This window comes from Lithobates pipiens, unplaced genomic scaffold (assembly GCF_037356315.1).
Source record: "Lithobates pipiens isolate NorthernLeopardFrog02 unplaced genomic scaffold, aLitPip1_a1.2 Scaffold_8, whole genome shotgun sequence".
In the NCBI taxonomy this organism is placed as follows: domain Eukaryota; kingdom Metazoa; phylum Chordata; class Amphibia; order Anura; family Ranidae; genus Lithobates; species Lithobates pipiens.
In genome coordinates this window covers 558,679,168-558,700,068 of record NW_027507903.1, presented here as the reverse complement: position 1 = coordinate 558,700,068, position 20,901 = coordinate 558,679,168, and the positions used below count along the sequence as shown (strand labels likewise).

The 20,901-nt window shown below is 48.8% G+C and overlaps 1 protein-coding gene across 6 annotated transcripts in view; it reads left to right on the top strand.

The window, feature by feature from the left end:
- The first annotated feature begins 8,198 nt into the window (after positions 1-8,198).
- Positions 8,199-20,901, top strand: part of LOC143960953 (A-kinase anchor protein 8-like) — a 55,351-nt gene continuing 42,648 nt past the window's right edge. For 2 of the 6 annotated variants that reach the window (XM_077470001.1, XM_077470000.1), the window contains exon 1: positions 8,200-8,277. In XM_077470001.1, coding sequence (XP_077326127.1) covers positions 8,244-8,277 — 34 coding nt within the window. In that variant the 5' untranslated portion in view covers positions 8,200-8,243. Of the gene's footprint in view, positions 8,278-20,080; positions 20,248-20,901 lie in introns of all 6 variants that reach the window. The other 4 variants (XM_077470003.1, XM_077470005.1, XM_077470002.1 and 1 more) reach the window with 4 other exon arrangements.

The following is a 20,901-nucleotide window of genomic DNA, read 5'->3' as shown; positions in this document are numbered from 1 at the left end:
GAAAGGTGTCCAAGTCTGACCTTGCCCCTAGTTATTCCTGCACCATGTAAATCAGACGCTGGCGATGGTTGCTGGAACCGATCATACCTCGGGGCTGCGGACTAAAAAAAATTCTGAACGCATCGGTCAGACGGGCACCTTCTCCACTGCTCCTTCTGTGACTGACCAAAGCCTCAGCAACACGTTGTCCAGGACCAGGAGTTTGTAACCTCCCAGTCTCTGGGAACGCATTGCTCAGACATTTCTGCAAGGCCTCCTGGAGATGTCTCATCCTCTGTTCCCTCTGCAATGGCAAGATAAGGTCCGCAACCTTACCCTTGTACCGTGGATCAAGGAGAGTGGCCAGTCTGTAATGGTCCCTCTCCTTGATCCGAAGAATACAAGGATCCTTCCACAGGCTTTGTAGGATCAGGGAGGCCATGCAGCGTAGGTTAGCTGAGGCATTTGGTCCAGAGTCCTCTGGGTTACTGAGGACAACATGATCCGCAGCCACCTCCTCCCAGCCACGTACAAGTCCACAGGTTTCTTGGGACTGTAAATCATCCCTAAAAGACTGCAGCTGCTGAGTGCAAGGCTCCACCTTCATGCTGACACAATCCTCCTCCTCCTCTTCCTGTGTGATGGGTAGGACAGCAGGGACACTGTCTGAATAAAGGGGGCCTTGAGAGGCAAGGAAGTCCTCCTTTTCCTGCCTCTGTTCTGCCTCAAGTGCCCTGTCCATTATTCCACACAGCGTATGCTCCAACAGGTGGACAAGAGGTACAGTGTCACTGATGCATGGACTGTCACTGCTCACCATCCTCGTGGCCTCCTCAAATGGTGACAGGACAGTTCATGCATCCCTGATCATGCCCCACTAGCGTGGTGAAAAAAAAACGAGCTCCCCTGACCCTGTCCTTGTGCCGTAGTCGCACAGGTACTCATTGATGGCCCTCTGCTGCGTGTGCAGCCACTGCAGCATGGCCAACGTTGAGTTCCACCTGGTGGGCATGTCACATATAAGGCGGTTCTTGGGCAGGTTCAACTCCTTTTGGAGCTCAGCCAGCCGAGCACTGGCATTTATATGACCGGCAGAAATGCACACAGACTTTCCTGGCCTGCCTCAGGACATCCGGTAAGCCCGGGTACCTGCCCAAGAACTGCTGCACCACCAGGTTAAGGACATGAGCCACACAGTTGTCCCTGTCGGAGGGCGGAGAGGAGGTTGGTGCCATTGTCGCAAACCATTCCTGGCTTAAGCTGGTGTGGTGTCAACCACCGCTCGGCCTGCCCCTGCAGAGTTGACAAAATATCTGCCCCAGTGTGGCTCCTGTGCTCCAAAAAAAAAACAGCACAAGCACGGCATGGCATTGTTTTGCCTGCGTATTTGCGTAGCCCCTTGAACGCCTACGGAGCACCGCTGGTTCAGAGGACAAAGCACTGGAAGAGGCCATGGAGGAAGAAGAAGAGGAGGGGTGGAGGAGAGAGGTGTGTCACAACCAGTAGTAGAATTTTGGAGGCGTGGTGGCAGAACAACCTCTAACACTACTGCACCTTGTCCTGCATCCTTCCTAGCTGCCAGAAGAGTGACCCAATGGGCCGTGAAAGATAGGTAATGTCTCTGTCCATGGCTGCTGGACCATGAGTCAGCGGTAATATGCACCTTACTGCTGACCGCCCTGTCCAGCGAGGCAAGGACATTGCCTTCCACATGCCGATAGAGAGCTGGAATCGCCTTCTGTGAGTAAAAGTGGCGTTTGAGAACCTGCCACTGAGGAACTGCACATTGCACAAACTCACAGAAGGGGGCAGAGTCTACCAACTGAAAAGGCAGCAGTTGAAGTGCTAGCAATTTAGCCAAGCTAGCATTCAACCGCTCGGCATGTGGATGGCTGGGAGTGAACTTCTTTTGATGGTCCAGCAGCTGGGGCAGGGAAATTTGCCTGCTACAATCGGACGTCGGTGTACTGCTAGCAGAGTGCCCGCAAATACTTGGCTGTGACACACCTAATTCTACACCTTCATTCCTCTCAGTGCAGGTTTCAGAGAGGACTGAGGGTATAGTGGGGTTGGAGATCCCAGCTGATGAGCAAGGAGAGGTCCGCTTTGTTCTTTGGTGTGGGTCTTTAAGGTATGCTTGCAACGAGCTGCATGGCAGGTCAACATATGTCTGGTCAAGCATGTGGCGCCCAAGTGGCTGATGTTTTGGCCACATGAGATATGCTTGAGACAAATGTTGCAAATAGTAGCTGTGCGATCTGATGCACTCATCTCAAAAAAGGCCCACACCAAAGAACTTTTTGAATAACACACAGAGGCAGCGCCCTGCACAGGCGAAGCTCTACGGTGTGGTTCAGTCGGTGTGCTGCCCTTAAGCTGGACCCCGGAGGGCATCCTGCCTCTGAGATGTGCCACCTCCACCTCCTCCTCTCTCCTATCAGGCACCCACGTTAAGGCAGTGACCTCATCATCTCCTCCCTCTTCATCACTGGAGCAAACCTGGCAGTATGCTGCAGCTGGTGGTACATGACTGCCAGATTGCTGTCCTTCTTGAGCATCCCCTCTCTCTGCACTCACGCTACTGCCTTCCTCTAGCTGGGTATCATGATCAGAGCCTTCAAAACGCTGGGCATCCTTCCTCCTGGAGCATGTACCCAACACTGTGCTCAAACAGTTCGGGGGACTCCTCAGGAGGACATGGTAGGTCTAGGAAAAGAAGTGACTGATGACACTGAGACGAGGGAAGAGGACGTGTTGGCAGCTGCTTTGCTAGTACCCTGAGCCTGGGTGAGAGAGGATGAGGAGGGCTTGGTCATCCACTCTACCAAGTCAACGGCTCAACATGTCCAGTTGCCGAAAATAAGGACAATCGTGTCCCATGGCCACGTGCTGATGACGATGCACCGCGTCCACGACAAGCACTGTTGTCTCTAGACACACAGCCTACTTGCCCTCTTTTATTGGCTCCTGACTGTCTGCCTCTCGTTGTTGTAAATGCTGCAGATGCCTGTATTACAGAAACAGAACAACACCAGCAATAAGTGGTAGCTTCAGGTGTATACTGTGTAGGAGGCACACAACACCCACTGTAAATGCTGCAGATGCCTGTATTACAGAAACAGGAAAACACCAGCAATAAGGGGTAGCTTCAGGTGCATACTGTACAGGAGGCACACAACACCCACTGTAAATGCTGCAGATGCCTGTGTTACAGAAACAGAACAACACCAGCAATAAGGGGTAGCTTCAGGTGTATACTGTGCAGGAGGCACACAACACCCACTTTAACTGCTGCAGATGCCTGTATTACAGTAACAGAATAGCACCAGCAATAAGGAGTATATTCAGGTGTATACTGTGCAGGAGGCACACAACACCCACTCTAACTGCTGAAGATACCTGTATTACAGAAACAGAACAACACCAGCAATAAGGGGTATCTTCAGGTGTATACTGTGCAGGAGGAACACAACACCCACTCTAACTTCTGCAGATGCCTGTGTAACAGAAACAGAACACGAGTAATAAGGGGTAGCTTCAGGTGTATACTGTGCAGGAGGCACACAACACCCACTGCAACAGCGCTAGGTTCCCAAGCAACAAAGACACTGTCCCAGTCTATCGCGCTCTTTCCCTGAACGCCGCAACACACTACACAAGGCCACCACGCTGGCAGCCTTATATAGTGTGGGGCGTGTACTAAACCCCCCTGAGCTGTATTTGCCCACTGGCATCCTGAGTGACTCATCAGGTCACATTAGATTCATGAGCTCAATGAGACTCCTGCAGTTCGTGCATCGCACCACAGTGCCCTATGCGATTGCGAACTGCTGGAAGTACCAATACAAAGTTAATGAGACCCCCAGATCGGTTTGCATATCGCAGTGTGAATCCCCATGCAAATCGACTCAGGTGTGGACCAAAAAAAGGGTCCTGCACGACTGATCGAAATGTGAGGCAAATTCAGCCATACAAATCTGTATGGCTGAATTTGCATCGCATAGATATCGCATGCGATTTGCACAGATGTTGCACAGCACACTGAATGCAGCACTGTGTGAACCCAGCCTAAATCACAAAGAGCACACAATTATTCTGTATTTTAAAATGCACTGTGCATATATGACCCAGCAGCATGAGTCTTGAATCTATGCAGGGGTCAAGTCCTGGGGAAAAAAGTGTGGGAACTTACCCAAGATTCCCCCTCCCTACCTCAAAAAACAAATGTATCCCCACCCCCGCCCAGAATTATCTGCAACCCTTTCCACAATATATCCCCATCCCCGCCCAGCATCATCCATCCCTCTTCACAATGTATCCCCACTCTCACCCAGAATTATCTCCATCCCTCTTCACAATGTATCCCCATGCCCAGGGACAACCATCCATCCCTCTGCACAATGTATCCCCACCCCCAATGTATCCCCACCCCCAATGTATCCCCACCCTCATCCAGAAATATCTCCATCCCTCTCCACAATGTATCCCCATCCCCAGGATGGATGATTGTCCCTGGGGATGGGGAAACATTGTGGAGAGGGATGGAGATAATTCTGGGTGGGAGTGGGGATACACTGTGGAGAGGGATGGATGATTGTCCCTGGGGAGGGGGATACATTGTGGAGAGGGATGTAGATAATTCTGGGTGGGGGTGGGGATACACTGTGGAGAGGGATGGATGATGCTGGATGGGGATACATTGTGGAGAGGGATAGATGATTGTCCCTGGGGATGGGGATACATTATGGAGATAATTCTGGGTGGGGATACATTGTGGAGGGGGATGGGTGATTCTGGGTGGGGATGAGGATGATGAAGTTGCATTGTGAAAATGGATGAGGATGACTCTGGGTAGGGATGAGAGTTACATAGTGAAGAGGCTCTCCACAATGTAACTCTCACCCCCACCCAAAGTCATCCTCATCCATTTTCACAATTCAGACATGATACAGGAGATGATCAGAGACTGAGGACATAGTACATGAGATGGTCAGAGACTGAGGACATAGTACAGGAGATGGTCAGAGACTGCAGACATAGTACAGGAAATGGTCAGGGACTGAAGACACAGTAAGAGAGATGGTCAGAGACTGCAGACGTAGTAAATGAGATGGTCAGAGACTGCAGACATACTGCAGGAGATGGTCAGAGACTGCAGACATACTACAGGAGATGGTCAGAGACTGCAGACATAGTACAGGAAATGGTAAGAGACAAAGAACATGATACAAGAGATGGTCATAGACTGCAGACATACTGGAAGATAGAAGAGCACTAGAGGGCCAGAGAGCACTGGGGGGGGGGGACTGGAGAGCACTATGGGGGGGCTGGAAAGCACTGGGGATCGGACAGCATGCGGGGTGGAGAGCACTGGAGTACCCGAAGGGCACTGGGAGGAGCTGGAGAGTACTACGGGGGCTCGAGAGCACCGGGATTGGAGAGCATGGGGAGTAGAAAGCACCGGGGATTGGAGAGCATGGGGGATAGAGGGCACTGGGGAAGGGGGGTTTGAAGAGCACATGGGGGCTGAGAGCACTGCGGGGTGAACGGAGATAACTGGGGGGGGAACTGGGTAGAACTGGGGGGGGTGTACATGGTGGCAGTGAAAAGTCGCGGGGGCGCCGAAGATCACTGGGGAGTCGGAGAGCACTGGAGAACACTGGGGGGGGGGAAGGGAGTACAGGGGTTAACTGGAAAACACCAGAGGGAACTGGAAAGCACGGGGGGGGGACTGTAAAGCCAGGGGGGGCTGGATAGCACTGGGGGGGGAGCACGGGGGGCAGAGAGCACTGGGGGTAACTGGAAAGGACTGGGGGAGGGGACTGGAAAGAACTGGGTGAGTACAGGGGGCAGAGAACACTGGGGGAGAGCATGGGGGGCAGCAATAGAAGCTGGATAGGAGGAGTGGCGGGAGCAGCAACATATAGAGGAATTGATCTTTCCATAGTCCTCCTGCAGCCGCTAAATGCCTACAAGAGGGAGAGGAGGAGAAGCAGGCATTCAGCAGTTGCAAGGGGGACTATGGAAAGATCAATTCCTCTATATGCCACTGCTCCTATCCAGGCACACAGGGAAGCTGCTGCACGGTGAGCACCTACTTTTTCCCTGTCTGGCAGGCGACAACAGGTGATGGGATCAGGATCCATTGCAGCTCCTTCCCCCTTCATGCCATCATAGGGCAGCTGGGTAGTTTCAGCTCCCTGCCACGCCTGCTGAACTGAATAGGTGGGATGAACAGCTTGGGCTGAAGGAGCAGCTCAGCTGCTTTCCCCGCATGGACATGCGGCATTGTGGGCACATCTGAGCAGTGCCAGCCAAACACCCCCCAATCTGTGGCACCCCACTGATAGCAGCCGCATTCTGCAGGAGGGATTCAAACGGGAACGGCGTTCCTGCTGCGGAAAAAGTGCAGGAACTCCGTTCCCATGCGTTCCCACAGCACTCGACCCCTGAATCTATGAATGACTCAGTCTACAGAACTCAGTGCTCACAAGCTATAAGCAAAAAATATGGGATGAGGCTGCGCTATGGATTGAACTTTCAAAAAAATGTTTTTAAAAATTTCTATAGGGTTGGAGCTGCCTCTACAATTTATTCCCCCCACAGGAGGAACATGTATATAATTAAAAAGAAAACTAGACAGTTTGGAAAATCCAGTTTATTCATTAAGAGATGCACTCACATTTAAAAACGTGGCAATAGGACGTACACTCTCACTGCCGACTGCTAACACGATACTCGACGGCTGCAGCAGCGTTCATTGCCTGTCATTAAGTTTTTAAATGTGAGTACATCTCTTAATGAATAAACTGGATTTTCCAAACATTATTGCTCTATGTTACTCCTCTTTTTTACATGCCGATGATGAATGAGATGACTGACATTTGCTGAAAATTAAAGGTCCCAGGGACAACGTTATATAGCTACAAAGGGGCTTACTCTGTGAAGGCGACATCGCCCCCCTGTGGGGGCAAAGCATCTGGTGAGTATAAAATCACCACTATTTGCATGAAAGCGCACCGGCACCTTTATAACAGCATAACTACAGCATTTTTCAGAGCAAGAGTCACCTTTCATATCCCTATGGACATTTAATGTACCAGCATATATGATATATTGTTCATGGACTTTAAATGCATTTATTAATATATGGACTTTTAAAGTACCAGCATATGTGATATATCATTTATGGACTTTAACGCATTGATTAACAAATTATTCTATTTATATATGTGATATAGTTTTACCAGTTTTTTATTATTTTTTAAGAGCAAGTATTAATAGCACCATTTTGGTTTAGCATAACAAAAAATTCTCTTTTTTTTCATACTATAATTTAAAGGCACATATTACACTGGTTCTTTCAACACCTGGTTAAGCTTTTATTTTAAACCATATAGGAATTTCCAACACCCCACAGAGGGTATAGCACTGGTTTTGGAATTTTTATCACTAGATAGTAGGTGACATATTTGCACCAAACCAATGATACATCACTTTTTTGGTAATCACCCTTCTTTCACAGATTTTGTATGGGCTTTTAACATACTTTTTTGAATGGTTTTTTATTTATTTTTTGTGTTTACCTAAAAGTCCTTTATGATTTTTTATAATTTGTTTATAACTCTTTTGTGAAGCAAATATTCAGCACACAGAAATTTGACACAAAAATTGATTGTATGCATTAGGAAAACCTCACAAGCTCCAATTTGTATTTTTGGTTATGTTAGTATTTTTGCATAATTCAAGGGATCCGTTTTTTGTTTTGTTTTTTGCTGCATCGCAGAGTTTATAGAATAGTTATTGCTGCAAAATAAAGTTAATTAACAACTAATATGCTTACTGTACTGACTGAGTGTATGATCTGTATGAGTATGATTGTATGGACTTAATCTTAGCTTTGAAGAAATGAGTCCTGAGTAGATTCAGTGATTTGATTCATTTCACTGAACTGATCCAAATGATTCAACTCGCTAAAATGAATCACTCTGCCCAAATCTAATTTCTACACCCAGAGCGCCCTCTACAGCCGGCTGCAGTCATAATATCGTCACATGACACCTAGTCACATGACTCACAGATTACCAATCTAATGTCTTCCGGAAAAGGAGAAGCCTATCAGACCATGGTTTAACCAATCACCCGTCAATGACATGAAATGACAGGTGGTGCAGCCAATGGTAGATCTAGAAGAATACCAGCGCTTTGTGTGGGGCGGGGTTAATGCTTGCTGGTCGCAGTGTAGAGCGGAGCACACCGGTGTGATGGCGGGGAATAGAAGAGGTGCATCTGGAGACGGTGCGGGGAGACGGGTTTGCGGGGAGGGGGGATGCTAACTGCAGTCTGTGTGTGCGGCGGGCGGGGGCCCATTGTATGTGTCATGGGGGGAGGGCAAGCTGAACGTTGTAGCCGGACAAATTGCGGGCCTCGGGCTGCTCCATTGTGCTCTATGTAGCTCCTTTGTGTCACCTGCTTGTCACTGTGTTTGAAATTCTATGCTGTGTATTGGTAGGAGGATCCTGCCCCCCCCACTTATATAATAATGAGGATCCTGACCCCCCTTATATATTGAGGATTCTAAACCCCCTTATATATTAATGAAGATCCTGACACCCCCTTATATATTGAGGATCCTGACCCTCCCCCACATATATTGAGGATCCTGACCACCCCTCTCTTGTATATTGATGATCCTGCTCCCCCCTTATATATTGATGATCCTGCTCCCCCCTTATATATTGATGATCCTGCTCCCCCCTTGTATATTGAGGATCCTGCTTCCCCCCTTATATATTGAGGATCCTGCTTCCCCCCTTATATATTGAGGATCCTGCTTCCCCCCTTATATATTGAGGATCCTGCTTCCCCCCTTATATATTGAGGATCCTGCTTCCCCCCTTATATATTGAGGATCCTGCTTCCCCCCTTATATATTGAGGATCCTGCTCCCCCCTTATATATTGAGGATCCTGCTTCCCCCCCTTATATATTGAGGATCCTGCTTCCCCCCCTTATATATTGAGGATCCTGCTTCCCCCCCTTATATATTGAGGATCCTGCTTCCCCCCCTTATATATTGAGGATCCTGCTTCCCCCCCTTATATATTGAGGATCCTGCTTCCCCCCCTTATATATTGAGGATCCTGCTTCCCCCCCTTATATATTGAGGATCCTGCTTCCCCCCTTATATATTGAGGATCCTGCTTCCCCCCCTTATATATTGAGGATCCTGCTTCCCCCCTTATATATTGAGGATCCTGCTTCCCCCCCTTATATATTGAGGATCCTGCTTCCCCCCCTTATATATTGAGGATCCTGCTTCCCCCCTTGTATATTGAGGATCCTGCTTCCCCCCTTGTATATTGAGGATCCTGCTTCCCCCCTTGTATATTGAGGATCCTGCTTCCCCCCTTGTATATTGAGGATCCTGCTTCCCCCCTTGTATATTGAGGATCCTGCTTCCCCCCTTGTATATTGAGGATCCTGCTTCCCCCCTTGTATATTGAGGATCCTGCTTCCCCCCTTGTATATTGAGGATCCTGCTTCCCCCCTTGTATATTGAGGATCCTGCTTCCCCCCTTGTATATTGAGGATCCTGCTTCCCCCCTTGTATATTGAGGATCCTGCTTCCCCCCTTGTATATTGAGGATCCTGCTTCCCCCCTTGTATATTGAGGATCCTGCTTCCCCCCTTGTATATTGAGGATCCTGCTTCCCCCCTTGTATATTGAGGATCCTGCTTCCCCCCTTGTATATTGAGGATCCTGCTTCCCCCCTTGTATATTGAGGATCCTGCTTCCCCCCTTGTATATTGAGGATCCTGCTTCCCCCCTTGTATATTGAGGATCCTGCTTCCCCCCTTGTATATTGAGGATCCTGCTTCCCCCCTTGTATATTGAGGATCCTGCTTCCCCCCTTGTATATTGAGGATCCTGCTTCCCCCCTTGTATATTGAGGATCCTGCTTCCCCCCTTGTATATTGAGGATCCTGCTTCCCCCCTTGTATATTGAGGATCCTGCTTCCCCCCCTTATATATTGAGGATCCTGCTTCCCCCCCTTATATATTGAGGATCCTGCTTCCCCCCCTTATATATTGAGGATCCTGCTTCCCCCCCTTATATATTGAGGATCCTGCTTCCCCCCCTTATATATTGAGGATCCTGCTTCCCCCCCTTATATATTGAGGATCCTGCTTCCCCCCCTTATATATTGAGGATCCTGCTTCCCCCCTTATATATTGAGGATCCTGCTTCCCCCCCTTATATATTGAGGATCCTGCTTCCCCCCCTTATATATTGAGGATCCTGCTTCCCCCCCTTATATATTGAGGATCCCGACCCCCCCCTCCCTTGTTTAATGAGGATCCTGCTCCCCCCTTATATATTGAGGATCCCGACCCCCCCCCCCCTCCCTTGTTTAATGAGGCTCCTGACCTCCCCCTTTATATATTGAGGCTCCTGACCCCCCCTTATATATTAATGAGGCTCCTGACCTCCCCCCCCATATATTAATGAGGATTCTAAACCACCCCCAATATATTAATGAGGATCCTGACCCCACCTAATATATTGATGTTCCTGAACCCCTTATATATTGAGGATCCTAACCCCCCCCCCCCCCTTAATATATTAATGAGAGCCTGACACCCCCCCTCCATATATTGACGAGGAGCCTGACACCCCCCCTCCATATATTAAAGCGGAGGTCCACCCTAAAATGGACCTTCCGCTCATCGGATTCCTCCCCCCCTCCGGCGCCACAATTGGCACCTTTCAGGGGGGGAGGGGGGGTGCAGTTACCTGGATAATCCAGGTAACTGCACCCACTTCCGGGCTAGCTCTCTGCGGAAAGGGGCGTACATTACGCCCCTTTCCGCAAGTGCCCGCCCCCTTCCGCAAGTGTCCCCCGCTGCCTGCTGGGAAACACACAGATCCCAGAGGCAGCGGGGACCGTCCTCATTGCGCGGCTCGCGCATGCGCAGTAGGGAACCGGGAAATGAAGCCGAAAGGCTCCATTTCCTGATTCCCATACCCAAGATGGCGGCAGCAGCACTCGTGTCGATCTAGAGATCGGGTTTGGGTGCCGACATCGCGGGCGCGCTGGACAGGTAAGTGTCACTATTTTAAAAGTCAGCAGCTGCAGTATTTGTAGCTGCTGACTTTTAAAAAAAAAAAAAAAAAACGCGGAGTCCCGGCGGACTCCCGCTTTAACGAGTAGCCTGACACCCCCCCTCCATATATTAACGAGGAGCCTGACACCCCCCCCCTCCATATATTAGCGAGGAGCCTGACACCCCCCCTCCATATATTAGCGAGGAGCCTGACACCCCCCCTCCATATATTAGCGAGGAGCCTGACACCCCCCCTCCATATATTAGCGAGGAGCCTGACACCCCCCCTCCATATATTAACGAGGAGCCTGACACCCCCCCTCCATATATTAACGAGGAGCCTGACACCCCCCCTCCATATATTAACGAGGAGCCTGACACCCCCCCTCCATATATTAACGAGGAGCCTGACACCCCCCCTCCATATATTAACGAGGAGCCTGACACCCCCCCCCCCCCTCCATATATTAACGAGGAGCCTGACGCACCCCCCCTCCATATATTAACGAGGAGCCTGACGCACCCCCCCTCCATATATTAACGAGGAGCCTGACGCACCCCCCCTCCATATATTAACGAGGAGCCTGACGCACCCCCCCTCCATATATTAACGAGGAGCCTGACGCACCCCCCCTCCATATATTAACGAGGAGCCTGACGCACCCCCCCTCCATATATTAATAGAGGAGCCTGACGCGCCCCCCTCCATATATTAATAGAGGAGCCTGACGCGCCCCCCTCCATATATTAATAGAGGAGCCTGACACGCCCCCCTCCATATATTAATAGAGGAGCCTGACACGCCCCCCTCCATATATTAATAGAGGAGCCTGACACGCCCCCCTCCATATATTAATAGAGGAGCCTGACACGCCCCCCTCCATATATTAATAGAGGAGCCTGACACGCCCCCTCCATATATTAATAGAAGAGCCTGACACGCCCCCCTCCATATATTAATAGAGGAGCCTGACACGCCCCCCTCCATATATTAATAGAGGAGCCTGACACGCCCCCCTCCATATATTAATAGAGGAGCCTGACACGCCCCCCTCCATATATTAATAGAGGAGCCTGACACGCCCCCCTCCATATATTAATAGAGGAGCCTGACACGCCCCCCTCCATATATTAATAGAGGAGCCTGACACGCCCCCCTCCATATATTAATAGAGGAGCCTGACACGCCCCCCTCCATATATTAATAGAGGAGCCTGACACGCCCCCCTCCATATATTAATAGAGGAGCCTGACACACCCCCCTCCATATATTAATAGAGGAGCCTGACACGCCCCCCTCCATATATTAATAGAGGAGCCTGACACGCCCCCCTCCATATATTAATAGAGGAGCCTGACACGCCCCCCTCCATATATTAATAGAGGAGCCTGACACGCCCCCCTCCATATATTAATAGAGGAGCCTGACACGCCCCCCTCCATATATTAATAGAGGAGCCTGACACGCCCCCCTCCATATATTAATAGAGGAGCCTGACACGCCCCCCTCCATATATTAATAGAGGAGCCTGACACGCCCCCCTCCATATATTAATAGAGGAGCCTGACACGCCCCCCTCCATATATTAATAGAGGAGCCTGACACGCCCCCCTCCATATATTAATAGAGGAGCCTGACACGCCCCCCTCCATATATTAATAGAGGAGCCTGACACGCCCCCCTCCATATATTAATAGAGGAGCCTGACACGCCCCCCTCCATATATTAATAGAGGAGCCTGACACGCCCCCCTCCATATATTAATAGAGGAGCCTGACACGCCCCCCTCCATATATTAATAGAGGAGCCTGACACGCCCCCCTCCATATATTAATAGAGGAGCCTGACACGCCCCCCTCCATATATTAATAGAGGAGCCTGACACGCCCCCCTCCATATATTAATAGAGGAGCCTGACACGCCCCCCTCCATATATTAATAGAGGAGCCTGACACGCCCCCCTCCATATATTAATAGAGGAGCCTGACACGCCCCCCTCCATATATTAATAGAGGAGCCTGACACGCCCCCCTCCATATATTAATAGAGGAGCCTGACACGCCCCCCTCCATATATTAATAGAGGAGCCTGACACGCCCCCCTCCATATATTAATAGAGGAGCCTGACACGCCCCCCTCCATATATTAATAGAGGAGCCTGACACGCCCCCCTCCATATATTAATAGAGGAGCCTGACACGCCCCCCTCCATATATTAATAGAGGAGCCTGACACGCCCCCCTCCATATATTAATAGAGGAGCCTGACACGCCCCCCTCCATATATTAATAGAGGAGCCTGACACGCCCCCCTCCATATATTAATAGAGGAGCCTGACACGCCCCCCTCCATATATTAATAGAGGAGCCTGACACGCCCCCCTCCATATATTAATAGAGGAGCCTGACACGCCCCCCTCCATATATTAATAGAGGAGCCTGACACGCCCCCCTCCATATATTAATAGAGGAGCCTGACACGCCCCCCTCCATATATTAATAGAGGAGCCTGACACGCCCCCCTCCATATATTAATAGAGGAGCCTGACACGCCCCCCTCCATATATTGATGAGGAGCCTGACACGCCCCCCTCCATATATTGATGAGGAGCCTGACACGCCCCCCTCCATATATTGATGAGGAGCCTGACACGCCCCCCTCCATATATTGATGAGGAGCCTGACACGCCCCCCTCCATATATTGATGAGGAGCCTGACACGCCCCCCTCCATATATTGATGAGGAGCCTGACACGCCCCCCTCCATATATTGATGAGGAGCCTGACACGCCCCCCTCCATATATTGATGAGGAGCCTGACACGCCCCCCCTCCATATATTGATGAGGAGCCTGACACGCCCCCCCTCCATATATTGATGAGGAGCCTGACACCCCCCCTCCATATATTAATGAGGAGCCTGACACCCCCCCTCCATATATTAATGAGGAGCCTGACACCCCCCCTCCATATATTAATGAGGAGCCTGACACCCCCCCTCCATATATTAATGAGGAGCCTGACACCCCCCCTCCATATATTAATGAGGAGCCTGACACCCCCCCTCCATATATTAATGAGGAGCCTGACACCCCCCTCCATATATTAATGAGGAGCCTGACACCCCCCCTCCTCCATATATTAATGAGGAGCCTGACACCCCCCCTCCTCCATATATTAATGAGGAGCCTGACACCCCCCCTCCTCCATATATTAATGAGGAGCCTGACACCCCCCCTCCTCCATATATTAATGAGGAGCCTGACACCCCCCCTCCTCCATATATTAATGAGGAGCCTGACACCCCCCCTCCTCCATATATTAATGAGGAGCCTGACACCCCCCCTCCTCCATATATTAATGAGGAGCCTGACACCCCCCCTCCATATATTAATGAGGAGCCTGACACCCCCCTCCATATATTAATGAGGAGCCTGACACCCCCCTCCATATATTAATGAGGAGCCTGACACCCCCCCTCCTCCATATATTAATGAGGAGCCTGACACCCCCCCTCCTCCATATATTAATGAGGAGCCTGACACCCCCCCTCCTCCATATATTAATGAGGAACCTGACACCCCCCCTCCATATATTGAGGAGCCTGACCCCCTCCATATATTAATGAGGAGCCTGACACCCCCCCCCATATATTAATGAGGAGCCTGTCTCCCTCTGTATATTGAGGAGCCTATGTATCCCTGGCTCCGCCTTGACCGGTATAGTGGGCGCCGCAGGGGACGGGGAGAGTGGATCTGTCCACTCTGCTCCCTATCTTGTTCCTGACTCTGAAGCTCCATGTATGACGTCCCTTTGGTGTACTCGATGATAGTTTCCATGGCAATCATGGCTCGGAAAGAGTGTAATACAGTGCAATCTGTACTGCATTACATTTAATGAAGTACAGTAGAGACATCCACGGTCTTTTGGACCCTGAATGTCTCATTAAAGAGAACCTGTCACCAAATAAATCATTACATAGGGGACTTTTTATTCCCTATGTGATAGAAGAAAAAAAATGTCAAAAAATTGAAGTTACACCGAAGCACATAAAGTCCCTTGCCAGAAAAAGTTCAGATCCCCCCACATGTACACTATATTGCCAAAGTATTGGGATACCTGCCTTTACACGCACATGAACTTTAATGGCATCCCAGTCTTCGTCTGTAGGGTTCAATATTGAGTTGGCCCACCCTTTGGAGCTAGAACAGCTTCACCTCTTCTGGGAAGGCTGTCCACAAGGTTTAGGAGTGTGTCTATGGGAATGTTTGACCATTCTTCCAGAAGCGCATTTGTGAGGTCAGGCACTGATGGAGAGAAGGCCTGGCTCGCATCTCCGCTCTAATTCATCCCAAAGCTGTTCTACCGGGTTGAGGTCAGGACTCTGTGCAGGCCAGTCAAGTTCCTCCACCCCAAACTAGCTCATCCATGTCTTTATGGACCTTGCTATGTGCACTGGCGATCAGTCATGTGGGAACAGGAAGAGGCCATCCCCAAACTCCATCAAACAATTTTGGACCAGTGCACAAAGCAAGGTCCATAAAGACATGGATGAGCGAGGGAGGACCTTGACTGGCCAACACTACCCTATAGAAAACCTTTGAGATGAATTGGAGTGAAAACTGCGCGCCAGGCCTTCTCGTCTACATCAGTGACTGAGCTCACAAATGCACTTCTGGAAGAATGGTCAAACATTCTCATAGACACTAAAAACATGGCGCCACTTATGTGCAAATTAATACCACAATTTACTGCTGCTTTCAGTTTGTGCCAAAAAAACAATCACACCTGAGCGTATCGTTTTCCGGCCGAAAATCGTGCGATTTTTGCACAGAACAAAAGGTCACCAATGTATAAGGCAGAAAACGCCTGTAATCTGCCAAAAAAGAAGCTCCTTTACTTTTTTGAGCGAAAGGCGTTTTGCTTCAGGTGACAGAACGCTTAGATGTGAACAGGGGCTATTGAAATTAATGGGATTTGTCTTCTTGGGCGTTTTTAGAGCTGAGGCTTACAGCAGAAAAACGCCCAAAAACATCTAGGTGTGAACAAGACCTCATTAATAAAAACACGTTCCAGTGAATACCTCAAATCAATATCCAAATTCTTAACACAGTGTAACTTTGTGGGTGTTCAACCTTCTGCAATGCCATATATATGCAAACACCTATAATTCCATCTATAAATTAAACAACTGTAAAAATAACTTTGAAACAGCTGAAGAAGAAGTCCTTGTGAATTTGTATATATCTCTTCACATCCACTCCAGTAGATATTCACAACGTGCAATATAAGTGTTGTTTCTCTCCTCTGTGCTTAAATAATGTGCACCTCCACCTAAAGGTAAGGGGGGTGGGGGCACTCACTAGATCAGTTTGGGCTACTAGGACCCTCACAGCTTTAGAATTTGGTTTCTGTGCTGGGTAGAGCTGCACGATTAATCGTCAAGAATCATTATCACGATTTCTTTTCCCCGTTGCCGTCTTGACAAAAGTGTTTCATGATTCTTGCTATGCAAAGAATTCTCTACTCTTCTGAATCCACAGCCATCAAAAAGAAGAAAAAAAATGGGCAGTCTGCCAAGAATCCCAACATTCTTTAGCCGTGGAACGCAGTATAAACATCGTAACAATTTGTCAAAGGAATAGACTTTGTGTGTAAGGCCCCTTTCACACTGGGGTGGTGCGGGCACCGGCGGTAAAATGGCGCTATTTTTAGTGCCAGTATTCGGCCGCTAGCAGGGTAGTTAAAACTAGGGGTGCACTGAATGGGTTTTTTGGTGCCGAAACTGATACCGAAAATGAAAAATACACTAGGCTAAAACCCAAAATGCCCGATACCGAAGATGACTGTTTTAAAAAAAAAATTTTTTATGCAGGAGATGGTCAGAGATTGCAGACACGGTACAGGAGGTGGTCAGAGACTGCAGGCATACAACAGATGGTCAGAGACTGCAGACATGTTACAGGAAATCAATGCAGCCTCACCAGGTTCCTTTAAATGCAGCCTACCAGTGCCCATCATGCAGCCTGCCTGTGCCTCACCAGTGCCCAGCAGCCTACCATTTCCCATCATGCACCCTGCCTGTGCCTCACCAGTGCCCAGCAGGCTACCAGTGCCCATCATTTTCAGCCTGCCTGTGCCTCACCAGTGCCCAGCAGGCTACCAGTGCCCATCATTTTCAGCCTGCCTGCGCCTCACTAGTGCCCAGCAGCCTACCAGTGCCCATCATTTGCAGCCTGCCTGCGCCTCACCAGTGCCCAGCAGCTTGCCAGTGCCCATCATGCAGCCTGCCTGTGTCTCACCAGTGTCCAGCAGCCTACCAGTGCCCATCATGCAGCCTGCCTGTGTCTCACCAGTGCCCAGCAGCCTACCAGTGCCCATCATGCAGCCTGCCTTTGGATGTAAGACAGGGCAGTGCTCGCTCTATGGAGGAAAGCTGTCAGCAGCTTGTCGGTGTGATCATCAGGAGGAGCATTAATTGTGTGCAGCACCGCTGCATAGGTGAAGCGAGCGGGCTCACTGTTTCTAACAGCATGTCAAACAACAAGTCCTGCACTCTTAACTTCCGCGGTGCTGCACTATTAATGCTCCTCCTGCTGATCACACAGACAAGCTGCTCCTTAATGCTTTTTTTTTTTTCAGAGTTATTTTCACACATGTTTATTTTATCAATGAAATTATAGGTGTTTGTGTGTGTGTGTGTATATGTATGTATATATATATATATATATATATATATATATATATATATATATATATATATATATATGCAATGGCATTTCAGAATTAAAGGGGTTGTAACCCTCAAGGTTTTTCCCCTTAACCGGTTCCCGACCAACTGCCGCAGTTATACTGTGGCAGGTTGGCTCCCCTGGGCGAGCTGTCGTAGCTGTACGTCGGCCCTTTCAGACGCTGTAGGAGGTGCGTGCTGCCAGCAGTGTGTCCCCGGAGCCGATGCGCATGCCCAGCGAGAGCGAAGACAGCCAGGCACCCACGATCGCTTGTGACAGATCTCGGTTCTTGCTGTGTGCGTGTGTAAAAACACAAATCCCAGTTCTGTCAGGGGATAGGAGACAGATCATATCATCTAAGCATGAACGCCGATCGGTCTCCTCCCCTAGTCAGTCCCACCCCATCACAGTTAGAACACACAGGGAACACAGTTAACCCCTTGATCGCCCCTAGTGTTAACTCCTTCCCTGTCAGTGACATTTATACAGTAATCAGTGCATTTTTATAGCGTTGATCGCTGTTTAAATGTCACTGGTCCCAAAAATGTGTCAAGTGTCCGATTTGTCTGCCGCAATATCGCAGTAACTTTAAAAATTGCAGATCGCCGTCATTACTCATTACTAGTAAAATAATAATAAAAAGGCCATAAATCTATCCCCTATTTTGTAGACGCTATAACTTTTGTGCAAATCAATCAATATATGCTTATTGCGATTTTATTTATTTTTAAACAAAAATATGTAGAAGAATACATATCGGCCTAAACTAAAAAAAAAAAAAAAAATTGAATGTTTATTATAGCAAAAAAGTAAACGATAATGTGTTTTTTTTTTTTCAAAATTGTCTCTCTTCTTTTGTTTATAGCGCAAAAAATAAAAACCGCAGGGATGATCAAATACCACGAAAAGAAAGCTCTATTTGTGGGAAATAAAGGACGTAACTTTTGTTTGGGTACAGCATTGCACAACCGCGCAATTGTCAAAGTGACGCAGTGCCCTATCGCAAAAAATAGGCCTGGTCAGGAAGGGGGTAAATTCTTTCGGGCTGAAGTGGTTAATGCATTCTATGCAATAAGGTGAAAAATCTTCTGTAGTGCAGCAACCCCCTGTCCTTACCTGACCTAGATATTTCCAGCGGCGAGACCAAGCCCAGAAGCTCAAGCCGCTGTCTCAGGTCCTCATTGGATAGATTGATAGCAGCAGCAGCCATTGGCTCCCGCTGCTGTCAGTCAAATCCAGTGACACGGGGCGGGGCCAAGTCTTACCATCTGTCAGTGGACGCAGCAGCAGAACTTGGGAGCGCGCCCGCACAAGTGCTCCCTTGGAATGTGGGTCTCCGAGGGTGGACTTGATGTGGGGAGGAGCCGGGAACGCCGCTGGGGGACCCCAGAAGAGGAGGATTGGGGCCACTTTGTGCAAAACCCTTGCGCATGTTTGTTATTTAAAAAACAAAAACCTTTATAACCCCTTTAACCGCTTCCCTCACGCCGATATACGTTAGCAGAATCACGTACCTGCACGTTGTCCTTTAAGAGGCGGCGGGGGTGTCGCAGGAAGCTCCGTGAGTCAGGTCGCGGGTCCCACAGACTCGATCGCCATGGAGATACACGAGATCGCCTCATGGAGAGGAAGAACGGGGAGATGCTAAAGTAAACAAGCATCTCCCCGTTCTGCCTAGCAACAGTGTCACTGATCTCTGCTCCCTGTGATTGGAGCAGAGATCAGTGATATGTAAAACACAGCCACGCCCCCCACAGTTAGCAACACACCCCTAGGACACACTTAACCCCTACACTGCCACCTAGTGGTTAACCCCGTCACTGCCAGATTATTATTTTTTTTTAACCAAAAATATGTAGAAGAATATGGCCTAAACTGAGGGAAAAAATTTTTTTATAGCAAAAAGTAAAAAATAATGCGTTTTTTTTTTTTTCCAAAATTGTCACTCGTTTTTATTTTTTGCGCTATAAAAAAAAAAAAACACAGGGGTGATCAAATACCACCAAAAGAAAGCTCTATTTGTGGGGAAAAAAAGGACATCAATTTTGTTTGGGAGCCACGTTGCACGCTGCAATTGTCAGTTAAAGTGACGCTGTGCCGAATCGCAAAAAGTGCTCTGGTCAGGAAGGGGTTAAAATCTTCCGAGACTGAAGTGGTTAAGGTTGAACACGCACAAAGTTACTGTGTTTATCATTTAGATAGATATTTGAGTTATTCACTGAAAAGTGTCTTAGGTTTTTGTTTTTTTCACGTTTAACCAGCGCCTTCAATATGACATTTAAGAATCCCACAGACACACTCCTAAACCTTGTGAGAACAACCTTCCCAGATGAGTTGAAGCTGTTATAGCTGCAAAGGGTGGGCCGACTCAATATTGAACCCTACAGGCTAAGACTGGGATGCCATTAAAGCTCATGTGCATGTAAAGGTAGGTGTCTGAATCCCAATACTTTTGACAATATAGTGTACAAACATAAACACACACCTTGGGGTGCCTACGCATGAAAATGTTGATTGTGATACACGTTGCATATCGCTGCACACAAACTGGCTCCTAACATTTTTAGCTGGCTCCTATATTCAAAACAAATTGGTCAAGCCCTGTTCTAAACCACTCTGTAGTGATAGGTGGATCCAGATCCCCTCTTTATATTGGTAGGAGGATCCAGATCCCCTCTTTATATTGGTAGGAGGATCCAGATCCCCTCTTTATATTGGTAGGAGGATCCAGGTCCCCTCTTTATATTGGTAGGAGGATCCAGATCCCCTCTGTATATTGTTAGGAGGATCCAGATCCCCTCTTTATATTGGTAGGAGGATCCAGATCCCCTCTTTATATTGGTAGGAGGATCCAGATCCCCTCTTTATATTGGTAGGAGGATCCAGATCCCCTCTTTATATTGGTAGGAGGATCCAGATCCCCTCTTTATATTGGTAGGAGGATCCAGGTCCCCTCTTTATATTGGTAGGAGGATCCAGGTCCCCTCTGTATATTGGTAGGAGGATCCAGATCCCCTCTGTATACTGGTAGGAGGATCCAAATCCCCTCTATATACTGGTAGGAGGATCCAGATCCCCTCTG